The following is a 20,539-nucleotide window of genomic DNA, read 5'->3' as shown; positions in this document are numbered from 1 at the left end:
GTTGAAAACATTTTTTTAAATAATTTAAAGTATAAAAGGGTGTGATGGTGTAAAGTAGTATTTTCTTCAGTTACTGAGATTGTGAGAGATGGAGAGGGTTGCTCCTGCTCCTTCTCCCCATCATGGGACCAGGTCCTTCTTAAGTCTGCTCATTCTCCGTACTAATCGCAAACTACATCTTGAACACAAAGCAAGAGCTGGGCAGGTGAAGAGGAGCGGAGGACAAAGTGACTGGAAAGGACTGTGAATGCTGTGCTGTGACAGAGGCGGTCTGTTGGCCATAAGCCTTCGGGTTGGGAGACGGAGGGGGAGGGAACAGGGGTCTTGGTGGCTACAACTTATGAACTGTGGGGCCTGGGCTGGGGGAGACTGGCTTCCGGTATCACCTGCCACGTTCTAGCTGGGTGATCTTAGGCAAATCTGGGAATTCTGGAAACTAAGACATATTAACCAAAATACTTTGAACTCTGAAATTCATGGTAATATTATTGAGATTGTGGCTAGCCCTCTTGTAAAGAAGTTTCTTTAGATAACGCAATTAAGGAAGATAAGCGTTACCATCATTGCAACTTTTTGGTAAGTTACTCATATTTGCCTGTTTTTTTGGCATGACTCTTGGGAATGTGACTTAAATTTAGTGGAGTTTTACCAGATTAAATTATCAGGAAGAGCACTTCGTATATTTGTAGAGATACCAGGCCAAAAATTCTTAAAATAATTAACGTTAGAGGCAGATTGCAGGTTCCACCCAGAGACCTAACTGCTAATTTTTTAAAATTATGTATGTAGCTTGAACTTAAAGGGCAAGCTGTGGGTTAGAAAGCTAATCCTAATAAGTTTAAGCTTTTCAACCTAAAATTAAGTTTAGTCTTTCACAGAAGTTAACTCTTCATGGACGGTGGATGTCTTAAGGGTTAATTTCCTCCCTGAACTTGGGTTGAGAAAGACTGCTTCCAGTGAAGTACCCCCCATTCCAGCTCTCCGTCCGTGACACACCTGCTCGTGTTGCCTGGCTGCCTCCTCTTGGTTTGTGACTGTCGTTCCTCAAGTGTCACATACAGTTCAGCTCTCTGTAAATGCATTCTGTATTCTGAATAGATCAATTTCTGAATGCTAGGGGTGTGTGTGTATTTATTTATTTATTAAAAGCCACATCACACTGGATCCTCCAAAGGATATGCATTTATTGTTTTTTAACATAACCCCAAGAATTATCATTTTAGTTCTGTCAAGATAACTGAGTTTAAAATAGATCACCATGTGAAGTATTAGTGGTTCACCCAAACATTGCATTTATTTGCAAATGGGTTAGCCCTTTTTGCTGTGCCTGACCCCAAGCTATGAATAAAGACTCTTCAGGTATTATTTAAACTTTTGTTATCACCCCATCCCCATATTTCATAATCATATGTAAATCAACGTCCTAGGGTATAACTTGTGTGTTTGAAGTCAAGGCCACCTGCAACATTTCTTACACATATGTACACATATGTACCTCTGGTGGTAGTTTAGTTGCTAAGTCGTGTCTGACTCTTGTGACCCCATGGACTGTAGCCTGCCAGGCTCCTCTGTCCATGGGATTCTCCAGGCAAGAATACTGGAGCCGGTTGCCATTTCCTTCTCCAGAAGATCTTCTCAACCCAGGAATCGAACCCAGGTCTCCTGCATTGCAGGCAGATTCTTTACCAACAGAGCTATGAGGGAAACCCATATTATGTACCCTCTAATAATGGGGAAATTAAGATCAAGGTTATTCTGGTAATTTTGCCATTAGTAAAACCATGTATATCCTACATAGTTATCCCTACACGTTTTTTCCTGAATGCTTATAATGTGTTGATAATCTAGAATTTTACAAGGGTTTGACATCAGGCTCATTGGTTTGCAATTTCCAGAAATTTACCCTTGTTTAATTTTTGTTTTTGATGTCTCCTGTCCTTTGTTCTTTGAAAGTGTTACTCATTGGTGTCCCACTCTCTGCGACCCCATGGACTATGTAGCCCACCAGGCTCCTCCATCCATGGAATTTTCCAGGCAAGAGTACTGGAGTGGGTTGCCCTTCCCTTCTCCAGGGGATCTTCCAAACCCAAGGATCGAACCCTCAGGTCTCCTGCATTACAGGTAGATTATTTACCGTCTGAGCCACCACCAGGGAAGCCAGTTTTCTCCAAATTTTCGAAGGTCACTGCTGCTGTGATATGACACTGGCCTATATTATTCTGAGTTGTAATGTAGATATGTCAATATTAGCTCACCTGCCATAACAGAATACCACAAATTGGGTGGCTTAAGCAACAGAAATGCATCGTCTCAGTCTGGAGGCTAAACATTCAGAGGAAGGTTCAACGGGGTCAGTTTCAACAAGGCCTCTCCTCCTGGCCTGTGATGCCTGCCTTCTTGCTGTGTCCTCATGTTTGGTGAGGCAGGGGGAGAGAGGAGGTTCTCTTCCTGGCCTTAAAAGGCCATCAGTCTGTCAGATTAGGGCTCTCCCATATTGTCTCCTCTCCCTTTCCCTCCTAAATGCACTTTAGTGGGGGAGGCAGGACTTCATCGTGTGAACGTTGGGGTACACAGTTAAGTCCCCAGCAGTGGACTCAGGATTCAGACTAATCTGTCCTGATTCTAGAGTCTTAGCCATTGTGGTGGGTGCCATCTTACCTACCGTCAGCCACAAACTGGGTTCATTCTTGCTTTTCTGTGAAACAAAAGTATAGCTTTGGTTTCTCTCTTCTTGGTGATGGAACATAAATATTCCACACACTTTTCAGAAACTCACAGGTGTGCGTTGTGCATTCTAGTTGGACATAATTGAGGCACACCTGTCATCCATAGTATGCTGCATTTGCCCCATTTTCCTAATCATAAACTCTTCATGTTGCTTCTGATTATCTCCCATGAACGTGCTACAGAGATCCTGACAGTGCTTGTACCCCATTCTCCATGATTCTGAGTACATATTGCTCTGTGTGTATATTTTCCCTGTGTTCTCTTTTTTAAATTGAAATGCAATTTACAGTAAAGCGCACAGACTCTTAAGTGTGTAGTCTTGAGTTTTGGCAGATGTGTATACCTCTGCAGCCTTCTTCCCAGTCTAGATTTAGACGATTCCATCACTCCAGCCAGTGCCTTCATGTCCCTTTTCAGTCAGGCCTGCCTGTCCCGAGGCAAGCGCTGTTCTGATTTCTCTCACTAATTTTGTGTAATTTTGGCTGTTGTGTCATTTTGTAAGAATGGAATCATACAATGTGTGCTCTTGCACCTTGACTGCTTTTGCAGTTTGTCCTTTTTGTTGTGTACATTGGTGGTGCATTCCTTACTATTTCGAAGTCGTGTTTCCCTGTATGTATATGCAACAGTTGTATCTATTTTCCTATAGGTGGACATTTACATTTCTTTTTTGACTCTTATGAGTAAATAAAAGATTGCTATGACATTTTCAGATGGATCTTCTAAATTTTCTCATGGGTAAAATAGTTGGAATGGAGTTGTGAGGTCACAGGGCAGGCCTCTGTATGTCCTTGATTAACTACTTAACAGATTGATAGATTGATGGGCATCTCTCCAGCCTTTTGCCGTTTCCCACATTTCATACAATCCCTATTACTTTTTATTTCAAAGGCTATACGTGAGTCATGAATAATAGTATTTTGTTTGGTGTTTCTTGCTATGTTGCATAGTTATTTTAATTTTTTGAACACTGTGTACATTAGCTTTTTTTTGCTTGATAGCAGTCTTGAAAGGAGTGGTGGGCGGGTGCTAGTTCCCCCTTTACTGATAAGAAGACCAGAGGCTCAGTTTTACTAGACTTGAATAGTTACGCCTTGTAAATGACAGAACTGAGATAATTTGCTTCTGGTCTTTTCCATTTTGTGTATAGTTTGTCACTCATCTGCCAAAAATAGGATTGTCCCTGCAAGCAGAAGCTTTTTGCCATGTTTAGTTCTGATTATACTGCTTAATATTGATGGCTTACTGGATTCCTTTTGATTTTGCCATGAGTCCAGTTTATGGATGTGTTGTGACATTTTCCTTGTGTTCTGGGAGACCAATCACTGAATAGTAAACTGTTAGTTTGCCTTGTTAACACCAACTTTCCCACAAGGTAGAATCACAGCAAAGGCTTCTTTCTTCCCTCCCCGCTCGCGTGCTCTCTGTCTCTCTCTAATGAACGAGGTCCTAGTAATTTTTCATTTTGTAAAATACAGCATGTGTAGTACCTTGGGAAATAGTATGTTTTAAATTTTTTTGTATTTAACAGCAAAGTGATAAATCTAATTTTTAAAGCTTTGAAATTATAAATTAATTGTATCTCACCATCTAGAAAAGCAAGAGTAGTGATGAATGCTTTTGAAGAATATTCGTCAGTATTTCTTCTCATACATTTTGATGGAGATTGATGGCTATGCCTCAGTTGGAGGATGAACAAAGGGAATATTTTATCTTGCTGTATCTTGCATGGCTCTGAGTACTGCCTTTAGTTCAAGGTCTTTTGTTTTCTGGCTTGTTTATAGCAGGTTCTACCAAACTTTTTATTTCCTCAAGAAATTGGTTTTCCATCTTGCATGTACAATTTCTAAAGCTGTTAAGTCATTTGTCTTATGTAACGTATCTTCGTGTGTTTCAGGAAGCAGTTCAGGTGCTGTTGAAGCATTCCGCAGATGTTAACGCTCGAGACAAAAACTGGCAAACCCCTTTGCACACAGCGGCCGCTAACAAAGCCGTTAAGTGCGCGGAGGCCTTGGTGCCTCTTCTGAGCAATGTGAACGTGTCTGACCGGGCAGGGAGGACTGCGCTGCACCATGCAGCTCTCAGCGGCCATGGGGAGGTAGGCGCTGCCCTTCCCTCAGTGACGCTCTGCGCCCCCACCCCCGTTACTAATGAACTCACCTGTCCTGCTCCTTTTTATTTATGTTTGCCTTCTTCAAACCCTCAGACTTCTTTTCATCATAATTCATGATGTAACTTTCTCACATTTAGAAATTTATCAGATACAGCCCCAACCAACACTACTAACTGTAAAACAATGTGAAAAGTTTATTCTGTCATTGAAGGAAAAAATATCTAGAAAGTCAGAGCAGTTTCATTGTTCTTCCAGAAAGATGGTAGCAGAGGAAGGTAAGAGTGTAGAAAACATTTTCTTAGTTTATTTTGAACATTTAGTCAAGATTTCATTGATGACAGGCCATCAAAAGAAAACAGTTAAAAAAAAATAGTAGTTATCTTATACAACGAGCATTGGCTAATAATGTTAGGTGTGTTATAGCAAAGAGTGGGGCTTATGTATGTACATGGAAGACATAGGAAAGAATGAGACTCAGTTAGAAGAACCTTTGAGGCCAGCTTGTCCAGTTCATTTTTTTTGCAGACACAGAAACTCAAACGGGTAAATATAAATGGTCCTACTGTATGGCAGAGGGAACTACATTTAATATCCTATAATAACCTATAATGCAGAAGAATTTGAAAAATATATATGTGTGTATGTAAGTGAATCACTTTGCTGTCTACCTGAAGCATTGTAAATCAACTATACTTTGATTTAAAAAAGAAGAAATAAAGTGACGTTCCCAGGATTCGGGGGCTGAGCGCTCCCTGCTGCAGTGTTACTTTCACTCTTCTTCCCGGTTTTTGCAGCATAAAGAGTTCTTGCCTCCACTGCAGTTCCCGTCACTAGATGAGTCCCTTTTTGACATCTGCAGTGCCCTTTCCACAGGGAAACGACTGTAAATGTGTTTAGACATAATGGAAATAACTACTCTTGGTACGTTTTGAGCTAAGTAGACTGCAGTGGCCTTCAGGTCTAATCATATTATGGACACTTCATTTGTGTTTGAATTAAATTTAAGACATTTCTGCAATCAGAAAGTACTTTGAATTTTAATAATACTTTGAGCTATAAAAAAAGGAATAAAACATGTTGTTAAATACTCTCCCTTTATACTTCCCAGATTGGTGCTTAGTTGTTCATAAAACACCAGGACACAAAGTGGCATCTTTAAAAGATATTGATGCATGACTTCAGTAACAACCACAATAAAACCTTTTGTTGTATTTTGTCCTGTTGTTTATTAAATTATGTTAAAGCATTCAGTATACAATCTAGTGTTTCTGCAAGTGCAGAAATTCAGTGCCAGAGAGATTTGAGATGAGTCTTGATGATGGATATTCAGAAACACTTTTCAATTTTGATGAAACTATGTTTGTTTTTATTCCAGATGGTCAAATTACTCTTGTCTAGAGGTGCCAATATTAACGCTTTTGACAAGAAAGATAGACGTGCTATCCACTGGGCAGCATATATGGGTACGTCTTTTTTTTTTTTTTTTTTTGATATTAAGTGTTAAGTAAAAGTTGGACGTTGTCGTTCTTGCATTTGTATAGAATGTCTTTTAGGATAGTGAGAAGTTATGTCTCAGTTTGCTGCCCAAATGAAACCAGCTTTGCAGTAGGGGAGGCTAGCAAGGACAGGAGTACCTTGGGTCCAGTTCTCTTGCTGCTGCTGCTGCTGCTGCTGCTGCATCACATCAGTCATGTCCGACTCTGTGCAACCCCATAGACGGCAGCCCACCAGGCTCCCCCGTCCCTGGGATTCTCCAGGCAAGAACACTGGAGTGGGTTGCCATTTCCTTCTCCAATGTATGAAAGTGAAAGTGAAGTCACTCAGTCGTGTCCGACTCTTATCGACCCCATGGATGGCAGCCCACCAGGCTCCTCCGTCCATGGGATTTTCCAGGCAAAAAGAGTACTGGAGTGGGTTGCCAGTGTCTTCTCCCCATTTCCCTTGGAAGCTGTTTAAAATTAATTCTGTTTACCTTTAAAGGGAGAGACATCCTAGACAGAAGCCTGGGGTACAGTTTAGACTGGTGTTTACTAAAAGCTCATTCTTATCCTGAACACATCTTTGTTTGTATGGGGATATTAAGGTAGAAGTTGTGAAGATATATTAGAAAGCCTGTTACCGGACTTCCCTGGAGGTGCAGTGCGTAAGAACCTGCCTGCCTGCCTGCCAGTGCAGGGGCCGTAGCTTCCAGCGCCAGTCCAGGAAGAGCCCACATGCTGCAGGGCAACCAAGGCCGTGCAGCACAGCTCCCGAGCCCGTGCGCTGTAACTCCTGGAGCCCGTACTCAACAGCAGGAGAAGCTGCCACAATGGGAAGCCTGTGCACCGCAGCTCAAGAGTCGCCCCTGCTCACCACAGCTAGAAAAGAGCCTGAGCAAGCAATGAAGACCTAGTGCAGCCAAAAATAAACAAATAATTTTTTTTGAAAACCTTTTGGGCCAAGCACTGGATTAAATAGGCATATCATGTTTGATTTCTACCACAGTAATTTCACAGAAAGAAACTGAGGTGTAGATACCAACTTTTCTGCTTTTAACATTCTTGAGGGGATTCCCTGGTGGTCCAGTGGTTAGGACTGTGTTTTCACTGCCAAGAGCATATTTTCAGTCCCAGGTTGGGGAGCTAAGATCCCACGAACTGTGCCGCACAATGAGAAAGGGGCTGGAATTCTTGAAAAGTCTTAGGATCTCCAAAATCTGCTGTCTGAAACAGAGTCCGTGGGGAAATGGTCCTGGGGCAGACCACTTATGACCTGTGTCGCTCTGTGAGCAGAGCACTGCCAAAGCATTAATGGGTTCTTGAGGTGACTTGGACAGCCAGGGAGGAGAAGCGCCAACCTTCCTCAGGATGCTTACAAAAGAACGGAAAGATGCTGGCTTGTGGGTGCTGAAACCATGCAGGTTGAAGTGAATCTTAACCTGCCCCTAACTTTGCAAGTCCTGCAGGGCTCGGCTGTGCCTCAGGAAGGAAGCCGTGGATGGAGGCATCTTCAAGTAGAGAGGAACTCCTCTCTTTGCAGCCATGGAGCTCAGGACGTTTTCTCTTCCTCCCAGAAGTCCATTCTGCTTCTACTATGCTGATTCTTCTTGCTTAGGAAAGGTTACACGGACTGATGGAGCTGTTGTGTCATGCTGGTCTCTTCCCTCTCATACTGGAGTACCTCTCATGCTGACCACAAAGGGCAGTCTAGCCCCTCTTCACACAGGCATGGCCTATTCCCATTACTGCCTGCATTCGCTTTTGTCTTTTCCTAGCTCTCTCTTAAAACTAGAAGATTGATGGAAGATTATTGATTTAAAATTACTGTATAAAATTCTAAAATAGAAAAATGTAAGAAACCAAATGAACTCAAAGCAATTTGTCAGTAACGCCAAGTTCAGGAAGATCCTTTGCCTATCATGAAAGTAACTCTGGAGCGGTTGGTGTTTCTCTCACACCAGAGGCTTGTGCCTCTAGTTACGTCATGGGCAGTTTTCTTCTGTTAATGGAAGGTAAGACATCCAGAAGCAAGTCTCCTGTGGTGTCCTCCTGCTGTCTCCTCACAGCCTGTAGATTTTCTGTATTGAAGTCTTGGGAATTTTTCTGAATATGCTAGAGTAGCTTATTCTTAAAGACAGTTTAGGAACAACGAGTCTGATTTTAAACTATGTAACTTATAGTAAAAGTTTCACACATTAAGCAGAGAGCATTAGGCTTTTTATCTTCAAAGAGTTAGGCTTGGCTAAACAGCAGTTTTCATAAAATTAAAGGCCACAGAATTTTGTGGGTTGCCTCTAATTGGGTGTGTGTGTATCTCAGGGTCCTTGGATGGCTTTGTTTTCCTTGATCTGCTAAATGTCATTTTTTAGGCTGATTGTGATTGTAGAAAATACTCTGTATTTTTTGTGCCTCACAGTCCATTTAATTTTTGAGCATAAACATTCAGAGGTTAATATTTTTTTTTCCTTGTCTCTTCCTTTCTTTAAGCTTGGAGAAAGAAGAGTATTTACACCCAATTTCAAAAACTTCAGTTGTTTTAGGTGTTCAGAATTAAAAGGAGCTAAATATACGGAAGTAGGGAGCTGTTTATTACCTGGTCTATTAGACAGGCCTGAAGTCCAGATCACTGTCACCTCTAGAGACTCTGTCAGGATTAGCCCAGGAAACACTGGACTCACATGTGTTCTTGTAATTTATTCCTCCCAGGCTTCCTTCTTTGCCTGCTGTCTCCTGGCTGAGACTACTTTTCTCTTTAGGCTCTACCTCTTCCCCTTGAGCTACGACTAAATTCTCAACTCCATCCTCACCTCAAATGAATTGATTATTTTCCCCTCCCTCCCCTGTATTTGTTCCTACTGTGAACCTTCATTAAGATCCCATTTACTCACTCATCTTTTCCGTTGCACAGTGCTTTTAACAAAATCCAGTCACCTTACTGTGATGACTCTGAGATAGAGGGCACTAAGTAAAGGTTAATTACCTTAGTGAGCAATTCATTACATTATTTCTTTTAAAAGCAGTTCATAATTTGAGTTGATATGAAATGGTGTTTGGTTTTGGTTTTTTTTTTTTTTCCTGCTCCTTTTCTTTCCATAAAAATGTGCAGACCTGCTGTACAGCACAGGGGACTGTACTCAGCACTCTGCAGTGACCTGTATGGGGAAAGGATCTGAAAAATAAAAAGGAGTGGATATATGTATATGTGTAACTAATTCACTTTGCTGTGTAGTAGAAACTAACACATTTTAAACCAACTATACTCCTGTAAAAATTGAAAAAAAAAAAACAAACATAGCTCGTTTTATTTATACATTCATGAACAAAAGAAAAATACAGAGAATTTTCCAAATTCCTGAAGGATAATGATTATACTTACCAAGCTTACATTGCTTGGATATAATTGTTTTTAAAGAACGTTGTTACTGATTACAGAATTAAGTATGCCATGCTATCTACTGAATGCTATCTTCTGAAAATACACTCAGATAAATTGAATGAAACCTAGTCCCCTTGGGTACCATCATTTTATATATTGATAAGGAGAAAACATACATATTCTGGCTAGGGTCTGCCTAGCTAGAACAATATATTTATTTCACTCTAGAACTCTCTTGCCTTTTTTCTTTCAAATAAGTCACACCAAACTGACTATGGAAAGACCTCTTCTTCATGTTTTCAGTGGTCCATTAAAGGAATTTATGCATATTTCAGAAATGTACTTAAATAAATATTTGTCAATTTTAAGATAGTAAATTTGCTTACGTGTGGCCCCTTTTAAAAATAGGTTTTTTATCAACATCAGGAAAAGTTCACACTTCCTGGAATCTACACAGTTAATATGACCTGCGTCATTTACTTAGAGTGATATATTTTGAACAGTTTTTCCAGTATGTTTGTGTTATGGGCCTTCTAGTCTTAAAAATCAGAAGAATTTGTTTCTTTTTGGCCTATTAGTGAATAATATGCATTTGCCTGGTTTAAATAAGCTCCATTTATGTGTGACCCTCCCGGGTATTATAGGTCCTGATTTTTAATACATTACCACAAACCCAAGTAGTTGTTTTTTCTAGAGCCATAGGTCAGAGAAGTAACATGTCTGTCTTGAGAGAGCTTTTGTACCAGCTACTGCTCTTATATGATAGTCACATTTACTTTGACATCTAATGATTTAATAGATTTTCTTTTGATTTTTCCTTTCCTAAAAATATAGTAGATATTTTTCATATAAAGATGGGAGAAAATGTCTGAAAGTATCCACTTAAATTGATAATTTATATATATAAACAACCAAATATACTTGATTCTTTATACATCTTATAGTATCCTTTTTTCAGGAGAGTGGGGTCCTATGTTTGAAAATCTCATATTTATAGTTTTTAACTTTATATACTCCTTTCCTATGAAGGCATATTAAAAATGACATCATGAACAACTTGTTTATTGCAACAAATGTTTATTGGGTGTCTTTTGTTTGAAGTATACCATGAAGGAGACCATAAGAGCCTATGACATTTTCCTTTAAAGATCCATATTTGGGAACCTAATACATAAAAGTAATTAAAATGTTAGTTAAATAATGATTCAAGTATAAGAAACATCACAAGGTATTATATGCTTATTAGATAGTATTTGCAGGTAGAGGGTGCTTTGGGCCATGTAATTCTGGGGAACTGGAAGCCTTCTAGGGCAGATAGGAACTGACATGGCCTTCTTCATGGATTAATAGCAATGATTAGAAAGAAACATCCAGGCAGAATATCCTGTGCAGTGAAGAAACTGGCTTCATGAACAAAGACACAGTGGTGGCAGAGCTTTGGGGAGGAGGAGGAAGCACTGTAACCTCATCTGGTGAGATGTGAGGGGACAGGAAAGGAGGCCAGTGGCTCTCTCACCTTTCAGATGCAGGTCCCCCTTCCTGGCCTCCTTGCATGGTTGGGGGCAGCCTGAGACTAGTTCTGACTAACAGAAGCAGCATGGCCTCTGGACCAGAGCATTTGATTAGTGGTGTGAAGCTTAGTCCCCTTTCTTGGCACAGTGACCAGCTGCCTTCAGGATTGTGTCAGCTCCATGTGTCTGGATCCTTGAGGGACTGAGTAGAGCCCTCTTGACAAGCTATCATAATGCTAATGAGAAAACACTGATTGTTTAGACCACTGAGATTTGGGAGTCAGCATGGGTGAGCAACAAACTAAGGTTGTTAAGGACAGCTGGTGGAAATAGAGAGAAGTTTTTAGGTTAATGTTCCAAAGACGACATTTTTAAGAAATATGGCCAATTCACTCCCAGATTTCTGAATAGAAGAAGATTCCGCTAAAGCTTGCAAACATAAACTAATGTCTTATATTAGAAATAAGCTAGTTTAGTAACTTGAGAGTGTATTAAAAACAACCTCGGAAACATGATCTAGGGGAAAGGAGGATTGCAGGGTCATCATTGGATAAGATAATTAAATGTATTATTTTCAGCTGTTTGTTGCGCCTGTCAACATTTATCAAAATTATCCTGAATTCTTACTTTTTCCTTGTGTCCACTCTCTGGTTATAGCGTGATTAATTGGTGACTGTCGAGCATTGTCTAGTTAATTTGTACTTTTACCTGTCTTTAAAGACATTCAAGATCGTATTGTATTTCATATTTTCCATACGCTCTCTGCTTGTTTTTTTTTCTTCATAAACACATTTTCAGGTCACATTGAAGTAGTGAAATTACTTGTGGCACACGGAGCTGAGGTGACATGCAAGGACAAGAAGTCTTACACGCCTCTCCACGCAGCAGCCTCCAGTGGGATGATCAGCGTAGTCAAGTACCTTCTCGATCTTGGAGTTGATGTAGGTGTACAGACTAAGCAGGATGAAGAATGGAGCGTTTTGTGTGTTTGTGATTTCATTGTCTGTGATTTCATTGTCAGTGGAGGTTTTTTCAAATTTAAAAGATGTTTTCTTACAGTAACGTTTTTGTCTTTTAATAGTGTTATGTTTATACTCCTTTGCATAATATACAGTCTGCTGATTCTGACCAAGACATGAAGTTAGTCAAATGTGTTAAGAGGTAGAATATTTTCCAAAGATGAATGGTTGATTGACAGAGGTTTTCCTTTTCCATCACATTCTAGCCCCCTGTAGCTTCATTTCAACTGTGGAAACCAGCAGATCAGACATACTTGAATTATTTTCCTAAGTGGCTTGGTTATTGTTAGTAGTATTTGCCCAGTTTGTCTAATATTTCCTTTAAATGACTGTAGCTGTTCATAATACAGTGTACTGACCAGAAGTAGGCAGGGAAACTAGAGGCTTCTGGCCTCTAGTTAGCTGCAAGTATTCCTTACTATATGAGTCTGTTTGGTTAGGGAAGGGTTGCCTGCTTCATCTGAATATCTTTGATAATAGAACCGGGACAGCTAAGAATACCTGGCGCTCCCATAGTCCATCCTCTACACACATGTATGTTACCCGCCACCCTGCCCTGGTGGCTCAGCTGGTAAAGAACCTGCCTGCAGTGCAGGAGACCTGGGTTCAGTCCCTGTGTTGGGAAGATCCCCTGGAGAAGGGAATGGTTAGCCACTCCAGTATTCTGGCCTGAAGAATTCCGTGGACTGTATAGTCCATGGGGTTGCAAAGAGTTGGACGTGACTGAGCAACTTTCACTTAGTAGCTCTACTCTTATTTTAGGTACAGGTCTGACAAGCTTGTCTGGTTCTTTAAAACAGACTATTTGTTATTGTTTAGTTGCTAAATCGTGTCCGACTCTTGCACGACCCCATAGAGTGTAGACCACCAGGGTCCTCTGTCTATGGGATTTCCCAGGAATACTGAAGTGGGTTGCCATTTCCTTCTCCAGGAAGTGAGGGTCCCAATCCAGGGATTGAACCCGTGTCTCCTGCATTGGCAGGCAGATTCTTTACCACTAAGCCGTTGATTTAAAACAACCAGGAGAGAGGGAGGTAGTTTAGATCAGCTGCAAAGACAGAAAGATAGTTGGTGACCTGGTTGAACTCTTTATTAATTTAAGGACTATATGAAGCACTTAATTTTTGAAAGATAGGGATCAGAAAGCCAAACACAGTTAGGTAGAGTGCAAACAGATGAAAGGTTTTTTTTTCAATTCAGCACTTCCTATAGCTCAGTTTTAGCACCGAGATTATAATGCCCAAGAGACCCTTGATCTAGATAAATGAGACAGCCTACTTCTGGTCACTGTTTCAAGTCCATTCGGGGACAATTTTTAAAGCATATTTTATTGGCAGCAAAATAAACTCTGGTGAGAGTGTTCTTCAAAAAAAGTGGTCAGACTTTGAGCCACTTGGTGACCCATGGCCTCTGATTGCATGACTCAGCTTCTAAGAGCTGCCGTAACAAACAGCCATGAAGTGGGTGACTAAAGGCAGCACACGTGATCTCTCAGAGTTCTGGGAGCTCCAAGGGAGAATCTGTTTTAGGTTGCCAGCTTTGGGTGTTGAAATCTAGATGATTTGACTAAAGTTATGTGTGGCTTTTTCAGTTCCTCTTATTTCTGTTACTGGAGATCTGAGAAAGGAAAATGTTAAAGTTGTGACAGATTGGGCCCAACCACAAGGATAGAGGGCACAGAACTCCCTTCAGCTTTGATAATTCACTAGAAGGACTCCAGAAACTCACTGAGCACTATTATACTCACAGTTATGCCTTATTACACAGAAAAAATACAAACTAAGGTCAGCCAAAGGAAGAGACACACAAGTATTCATTCTAAATGCAAAGCTCCCGTTGGCCTCTCCCTGCAGAGTTGGGACTCTAATCTCCCAGCGTCAGAGTGTGACATACGCATGCAGTATTGCCAACCAGAGAAGCCACCCGAGCTTTGTTATCAGAGTTTTGTTGAGATTCCACTAGATGGGCATGATTGATCAGAATTGCTCATGTGATTGATTTCAGTCCACTGAGACCAAGTGATCCAAAGCCCTTCCCCCAAATCCCATGGCTGTTTATGTGGCCCTGCCCCTGAAGACTATCCGCTCTGCTAACCCTCCTCTCAGCTGCAGGGTACCCAGCTCCCACCCTAGACAAGCACATGTCTATCAGGTGTGCCGTGGGTTACCTCCCAGAGGACAGGGACAAAGGTAAAATTCTTCATTACAGGAAAGCTGTGTAAACTTGAAAATGTTAATCCAATATATTTTTTAAGGAATAGAAAGATAAACTTGAGTTATATGAATTATTTCTCAGTACTGATCACATTGTTTAGAGCATACTCATTTTGGTAACATATCAGTGTATCAGTATGTAGGCTGGAATATATCTAGAGCCTAAGTTTGTTGCAAAAATGAGTTAAATAAATAGGAAAGGATGTCACTCATTTCTTAAAAATCTTGCAGTCTACTAAAAACCAACTTTCATCTTTGGTCACTGTAAATGAACCAGGAGAAAATATGTGTGTTTTTCAGTATATGTCAATTTTCAGTTTGTGTCCATTTTTCATGATTCTTAGAGTTAATGCTTTAATTGTCTCTACCTAGAATGCTTTTTAAAATATTTGTTTTCATTTTCCTAAAATATCTCATGTAATCATTCAGTTTTGTCTTGAAATAGACATTTGTCTATATGAATTATATTCCCTGATGGTACAAAATCCATTTGACACCAAAATGCTGCAGTTATGTTCGTTTTTTTAAAATAAGTTTAAAATTATAAGCCTTATCTGTATTATTTATCCCTGTTTCTCACTTTAATAATTTGATTTCAACCACAACGTTGTTAAGGTAGCTTACAACACTAATAATTAGGAAGACTGCATTAACATTGACGTTTTTGTCTTCCAATAGATGAATGAGCCAAATGCCTATGGAAATACACCTCTTCACGTAGCCTGCTACAATGGACAGGATGTTGTCGTGAATGAACTGATAGACTCTGGTGCTAATGTAAATCAGAAGAATGAGAAAGGGTTTACTCCTTTGCACTTTGCTGCTGCATCTACACACGGAGCATTGTGTTTAGAGCTTCTAGTAGGCAATGGGGCCGACGTCAATATGAAGGTAGGAAGTCAGATCAAAATCCCTACCTAGTGTTTCGGGTTGTGCTATGTTAATACTGTTGGTAGCACATACCATTCAGCAGTAAAAAGGAATGAGTTACTGGTACATACACAGATAAGTCTTAAAAGTACTATGCTGAGTAAAAGTGTTACATAAGAATTTGTTCACTGTTCCCACTTATATAAAGTTTTAGAACAGACAAATAGTAATGGGGTGCCAGACTATCTATAGTTGGGGGTAGAAAACAGGACAGTTATTGTCTCTGGGAGCAGGGATTGATAAAAAGGCATGGGGGAACTTTCTGGTATGGTGGTAATGTCCTGTATTTTGAGAGCTTTGGGTTATATGAATAAGAATTAGTCAAAACTCATCAAGTGGTACATTTAAGATTTCAAAGGCCTCATTGCATGTAAATGTTCCCTTAGAAGGTTACAAACCAAGCTAATATTCAACCTTAATTAATGATACACATACCAAAGTATTTTAGAGGCAATAAGTAGATTATCTGTAGCTAATTTTGAAAAATATCATTTAGGGACTTCCCTGGCAGTCCAGTGGTTAACATTCTGAGCTTCCACTACTGGGCAGGCATGGGTTTCATCCCTTGTTCTGCATACCACACAGCTTGGTCAAAAAAAAAAAAAAAAAATCACTTAATAGAATGGGTGGGTGGAGAGAGAGACTGATGTATGATAATGTTCATATAGTAAAATGTTAGCAGTAGACTCTAGGTGGTACACATATGGGTGTTCACAGTAATATTCTTTCAACTTTCCTGTTTTGAAATTTTTCACAATATTAGAAAAATTAAAAGATGAATATCAGTGGTTTACATACAAGGAATAGTTGATTTTTGGTCAGTTGCTTTCAAGAGTGAGCATTTAAGTTTTAGAAATACATAAAAGTTCTGGAGCTAAAATAAATGTACTTTTACTACATAAGTCTTTGGAAATGCACATGTAACCACAATTTTGAACACAACTACTTTATAATGTGTACTTGTCATTTATATTTTCCAAGTTGCTTTCACTGATTGTATCTATTAATTTATTAATTCATTCTTTGGGCACTTGCCAAACCGTGGCTTGTGGAATGAAAAAAAGAAACCATTAAAAAAAAAACAGAACCATTTAGGATTTGTAAAAATATTTAAGCTTCGAATGTTTTCAGAGCTTAATTACATAACATTTCAGCTCCTTTTGTAGGTGTGATAAGCTGGTGTCTTTCAGAGGATAGGGAAGGGAGTCGGTTTTCTCATCTCTAACTTGAAAACATCCTTTAACAATGCCACTGACCCACTCTGACAGCTGTAGCAGCAGCAAGCCCATCTATATTTAGGTCATTGCTCTAAATTGCCCTCTGCCAGCTAAAGGACAGAATTTATACATATCAAACCATGGAAGGAAAGGGCATAATATTAAAAAAAAAAAAAAAAAAGCCCTCTCTGGTACAAGTGTTTCTTTTAAGAAAATACATTTAAAGCTTTCGGTTCTCAGTCAGATCACCTACTGAAGTTTTATTGTTAATAATTTAAATAACGTCTAAAAATTTCCTAATAATAAATTTGAACTTATTTTGAATTTATTTGAATTTATTCAATTTGAATTTATTTTGATTTGAAGAATTCCTGCTGTTTGGATAATCAGTGCTCAGAAAAAAAAAATTCTTAACAGGAGTGGAGAGGTTTGTTACTTGTTTCCTCAAAAGCCTAGTAATATTTTTTAGTAAAGAGTGTTTCAAAATAAAAAAAATTGAAATTATCTTAACATTTTTCAAATGAAAAGATCTCATCAGATATTTTTAGTCTAGATAGATCTGTTTATGATAAAGTGGCTATAGTTAAAATTATCTTTGTTAAATATTAAGTGTCTTGGAGTAAGAGAGACTTACCTGTATCATTAACTGTTATGCATTTTTTAGTGTATCGATGGCTCAGTAAAAATTAAGCTGTTTATTTTATACAGTGCTGTTTAGACAGACAGTTACTATAGTTTGAAAATAATTTAATTACTTGGTTCATGTGTCATTGCCTACGTAGCTGACCAGTACCTGTAGTTATTTTTAAGTCTGTGTTTTCTTGTGGAATGTAGAGATGAGAATCATTTCTACAAGAGGGTTACTTGCTCATATCAGTGGTCCTATTTGACATTACTTCCTTAATGATTTAGAAAATTCAGTGGTGGATTTTACACATGACAAGGGAATATTTTAGCAAAGTCGTTAAGATGTGGTGGTGAAGTAGATTTGAAGACAACAGGCCATGACATTGATTTAAAACTGGATTCCATAAAAGTTGCTTTGATCTTGACTAAGGATGTGTGACTTCCTGCTGATGTGCAGCTGTCCAGTTACCCTAGCGCCAAGCTCATTGAAACACACTCTCCAGGTTGTTGACGATTTCTGGGTACCGTCCAACCCTGACATTATGTAAAAACTGTTGATAGTAGTGAGTTTTCAAGTAATGTGTTTTCATTGAAGAATATATCTTCATTCCTGACACCAACGTTACCTATATTTGACAAATGGTTATTTGAATAAGGCGCTATGGCTCTAAAATTTGCCTTATAAGAAAGAAAATCATACTTGCTGACCCTCAAGTCCTCCTTATCAAGTCATCTTTCTCCTTCATCTTTTCCTCCCATTTCATTCTCTATTTTGATGTTTCTGACCTGATCAAATTGTGGATGACTTACATTTGGAATGTAAATTTAGGTTCATAAATATTCAGTTTGTAAGTTTTTAAATTGATTGTCCTACAAAATACTATTTAGATGTAAAGTGAATGTTCTTTTAAAAAGAGCAATATAGGTCTGGTTTTTCATAACCTTGCTTATCATGAACCCCGCTACATTGACGATGTCACTTGCTGCCTTTTTTTCCTCCATTCTTCAAGTGTTTATTCTGTAATCAGTTACTATAGAGGATAGAAACTCTGGATAGTATGTATGTTGAAAGCAAAAAAAAAAAAAAATACAATTTCATGCAATATATCCAGTTGTCAAGCCAGATAGCTATTATACCTTTTCCCACCCCCATCCTATATGTAAATTTTGGTCAGAGTACCCCAAATACTTCTTTCCTTTGTGATAATCACATGTATGTTTTGATTAACAAAATAATTTAGGAAAGAAAGGACTTTACCTAACTCACAGTAAAAGATATCACTAATTCATATTTGGAATTCCTCTGAAATTTCAGAATTCCTACATTGAATACACATGCACAACCAGTCTAGTTTATTATCTTAAGTAATTTGAGAAAAAGCTAACAATGTTGATTACAAATAATTATAAACTAAGTAATGTATAAAGTTTTTAAAGTGAATTATAGTGGCTGAAGTTAATTCTGACATTCACTTTTCCTTGGTCAGGGAGGGATTCAGCATTTCTTTTAGGACAAAAGAATTATAGCAATGTGAAATTTTTGAACCTTGCAGCAAATCCTGGCTGTACCACTTCCAATGACGTGACCTTGGTCAAATCATTAGTATCCTTGTTCTTCAGTTCCCCCATCTGTGAAATAGGAGTGATATTAAGATTATAACACACCTACCACTCGGGACCTTCTATAAACTGTAGGCACTATATATTTGTGCTTTATGGTATACATACTAAAACATTAGTTCATAATTTCAGAAAACTGTTTTACACTGCCATAGGCACCTATTAAACCTAATGCTTGAGTAATAGTTATACAAAATAAGGTTGCAAGAGGATATTCAAAATAAAATGAACAATTATGTGTTATGAATATAACCAGAATTTTAAATCTTTTTTGTGTCTATTTCAGAGCAAAGATGGAAAAACTCCACTGCACATGACTGCCCTCCATGGTAGATTCTCCAGATCACAAACCATTATCCAGAGTGGTAAAAAGTATTTCTGTTTGTTTTTTTTCTAAAGTAAAACCATTCATCCACATAATGAATGGTATTGAGGAATTGTTATAGCAGTATACATAATTTTGACATTTGATATCATATCTCATGAAAATCAGATAATGAAGAATTTTAAATGCCACTTACATGTATCTTTTATAGTTGTTTTTCATTTATTTCTGTATTGTTTCGCTTAGATTATTTATATAATATCACTAGCAGTTAGTACTGGCTTTAAAAAAACATGCTAAATAGAAAAATAACTCTGCCTTTCCACTGCAGTTTATTATATATTGACAAAACTCAGTTGCATTTCTCTTTCCCTTTTTGAATATTTTGAACTGTTTTTAGCATTTTCATTTCTTTTCTTTTCGTTTGTATTTGAATTAGTACTAGGCAAGCTAAACTTTTAAATAAAAAGGACTTTTGGGTACATTACTTTAAGGCAGTGTTTCACAAGCCATGTTCCAAGGGACTATTTATAAGTAGAATTGATACTTAAGACAATAGCTGTTCTCATTTGGCAAGGAAAGGGTAGGAGTAAACTCATGATCAAATAATTGATGAGGCGTTGCAGACTGTCTTCTGATTTTTAAATCTATTAAAATCTTATGCTCAGTTCACGAAATTGCTCTAAGTATAAAATCTGTAATCCCAGTGCCTGACCCAGTAACTTTGCTGTGGATGAAATCTATGGATTTTATTCCTCCTTTGTTGCAGGAGCTGTAATCGACTGTGAAGATAAGAATGGCAACACTCCTTTGCACATAGCAGCGAGGTATGGCCACGAGCTGCTCATCAACACCCTCATCACGAGCGGGGCCGACACCGCCAAGTAAGCGCCTGCCAGGCAGGGGAGCGCGGGTTTGTCCTGAACGTGGGACTGTTGCTTGAGCTTTTTCCTTTTGGTGTTGATGATGTAATAGAATGTTTAATACGACTTCATTGGGTCTTTTTATGTTTTTTATCCCAGTTCTTTCTAGATTATGACTAATATGTTAAAGTTTCCATGTAAAATTTTGTTTGAAAGATGGATTCTCTTGCATGCTCTGCAGAAATACACACCCTACTTAAATTGATGCTTATCATTCCTATGTGTAGTTTTACATTTTTATTATACTTTTATATGTTCATAAATGTTTTAAATATTCTTTTAAGCTTTCTAAAAATGGTATGCTACTGTATGCTTCATGAAACTTTTTTTACATGCGGTTGTTGATTTAGCCATGTAAATATAAATTAGGGCTTTTTTTCCTTTCTTAATCTCTGTAAGTAACTCTAGTTCATTCGTTTTATAAAATTTAATTCTTGTGTAAAGATTTCACAGTTTATTC

At 38.5% G+C, this 20,539-nt stretch overlaps 1 protein-coding gene across 5 annotated transcripts in view; it reads left to right on the top strand.

The window, feature by feature from the left end:
- The window catches only part of ANKRD28 (ankyrin repeat domain 28), a 225,751-nt gene that overhangs the window by 160,140 nt on the left and 45,072 nt on the right, over window positions 1–20,539 (top strand). For all 5 annotated transcript variants that reach the window (XM_070797137.1, XM_019964561.2, XM_070797139.1 and 2 more), the window contains 6 exons: window positions 4,625–4,825; window positions 6,216–6,303; window positions 12,004–12,146; window positions 15,116–15,328; window positions 19,118–19,196; window positions 19,926–20,040. In XM_070797137.1, the coding sequence (XP_070653238.1) occupies window positions 4,625–4,825; window positions 6,216–6,303; window positions 12,004–12,146; window positions 15,116–15,328; window positions 19,118–19,196; window positions 19,926–20,040 (839 nt within the window). The remainder of the gene's footprint in view (window positions 1–4,624; window positions 4,826–6,215; window positions 6,304–12,003; window positions 12,147–15,115; window positions 15,329–19,117; window positions 19,197–19,925; window positions 20,041–20,539) is intronic.

This window comes from Bos indicus, chromosome 1, assembly GCF_029378745.1.
Source record: "Bos indicus isolate NIAB-ARS_2022 breed Sahiwal x Tharparkar chromosome 1, NIAB-ARS_B.indTharparkar_mat_pri_1.0, whole genome shotgun sequence".
Lineage (NCBI taxonomy): Eukaryota > Metazoa > Chordata > Mammalia > Artiodactyla > Bovidae > Bos > Bos indicus.
Note: the sequence above shows the minus strand (reverse complement) of the source record. Positions and strands in the feature narration are given on the sequence as shown.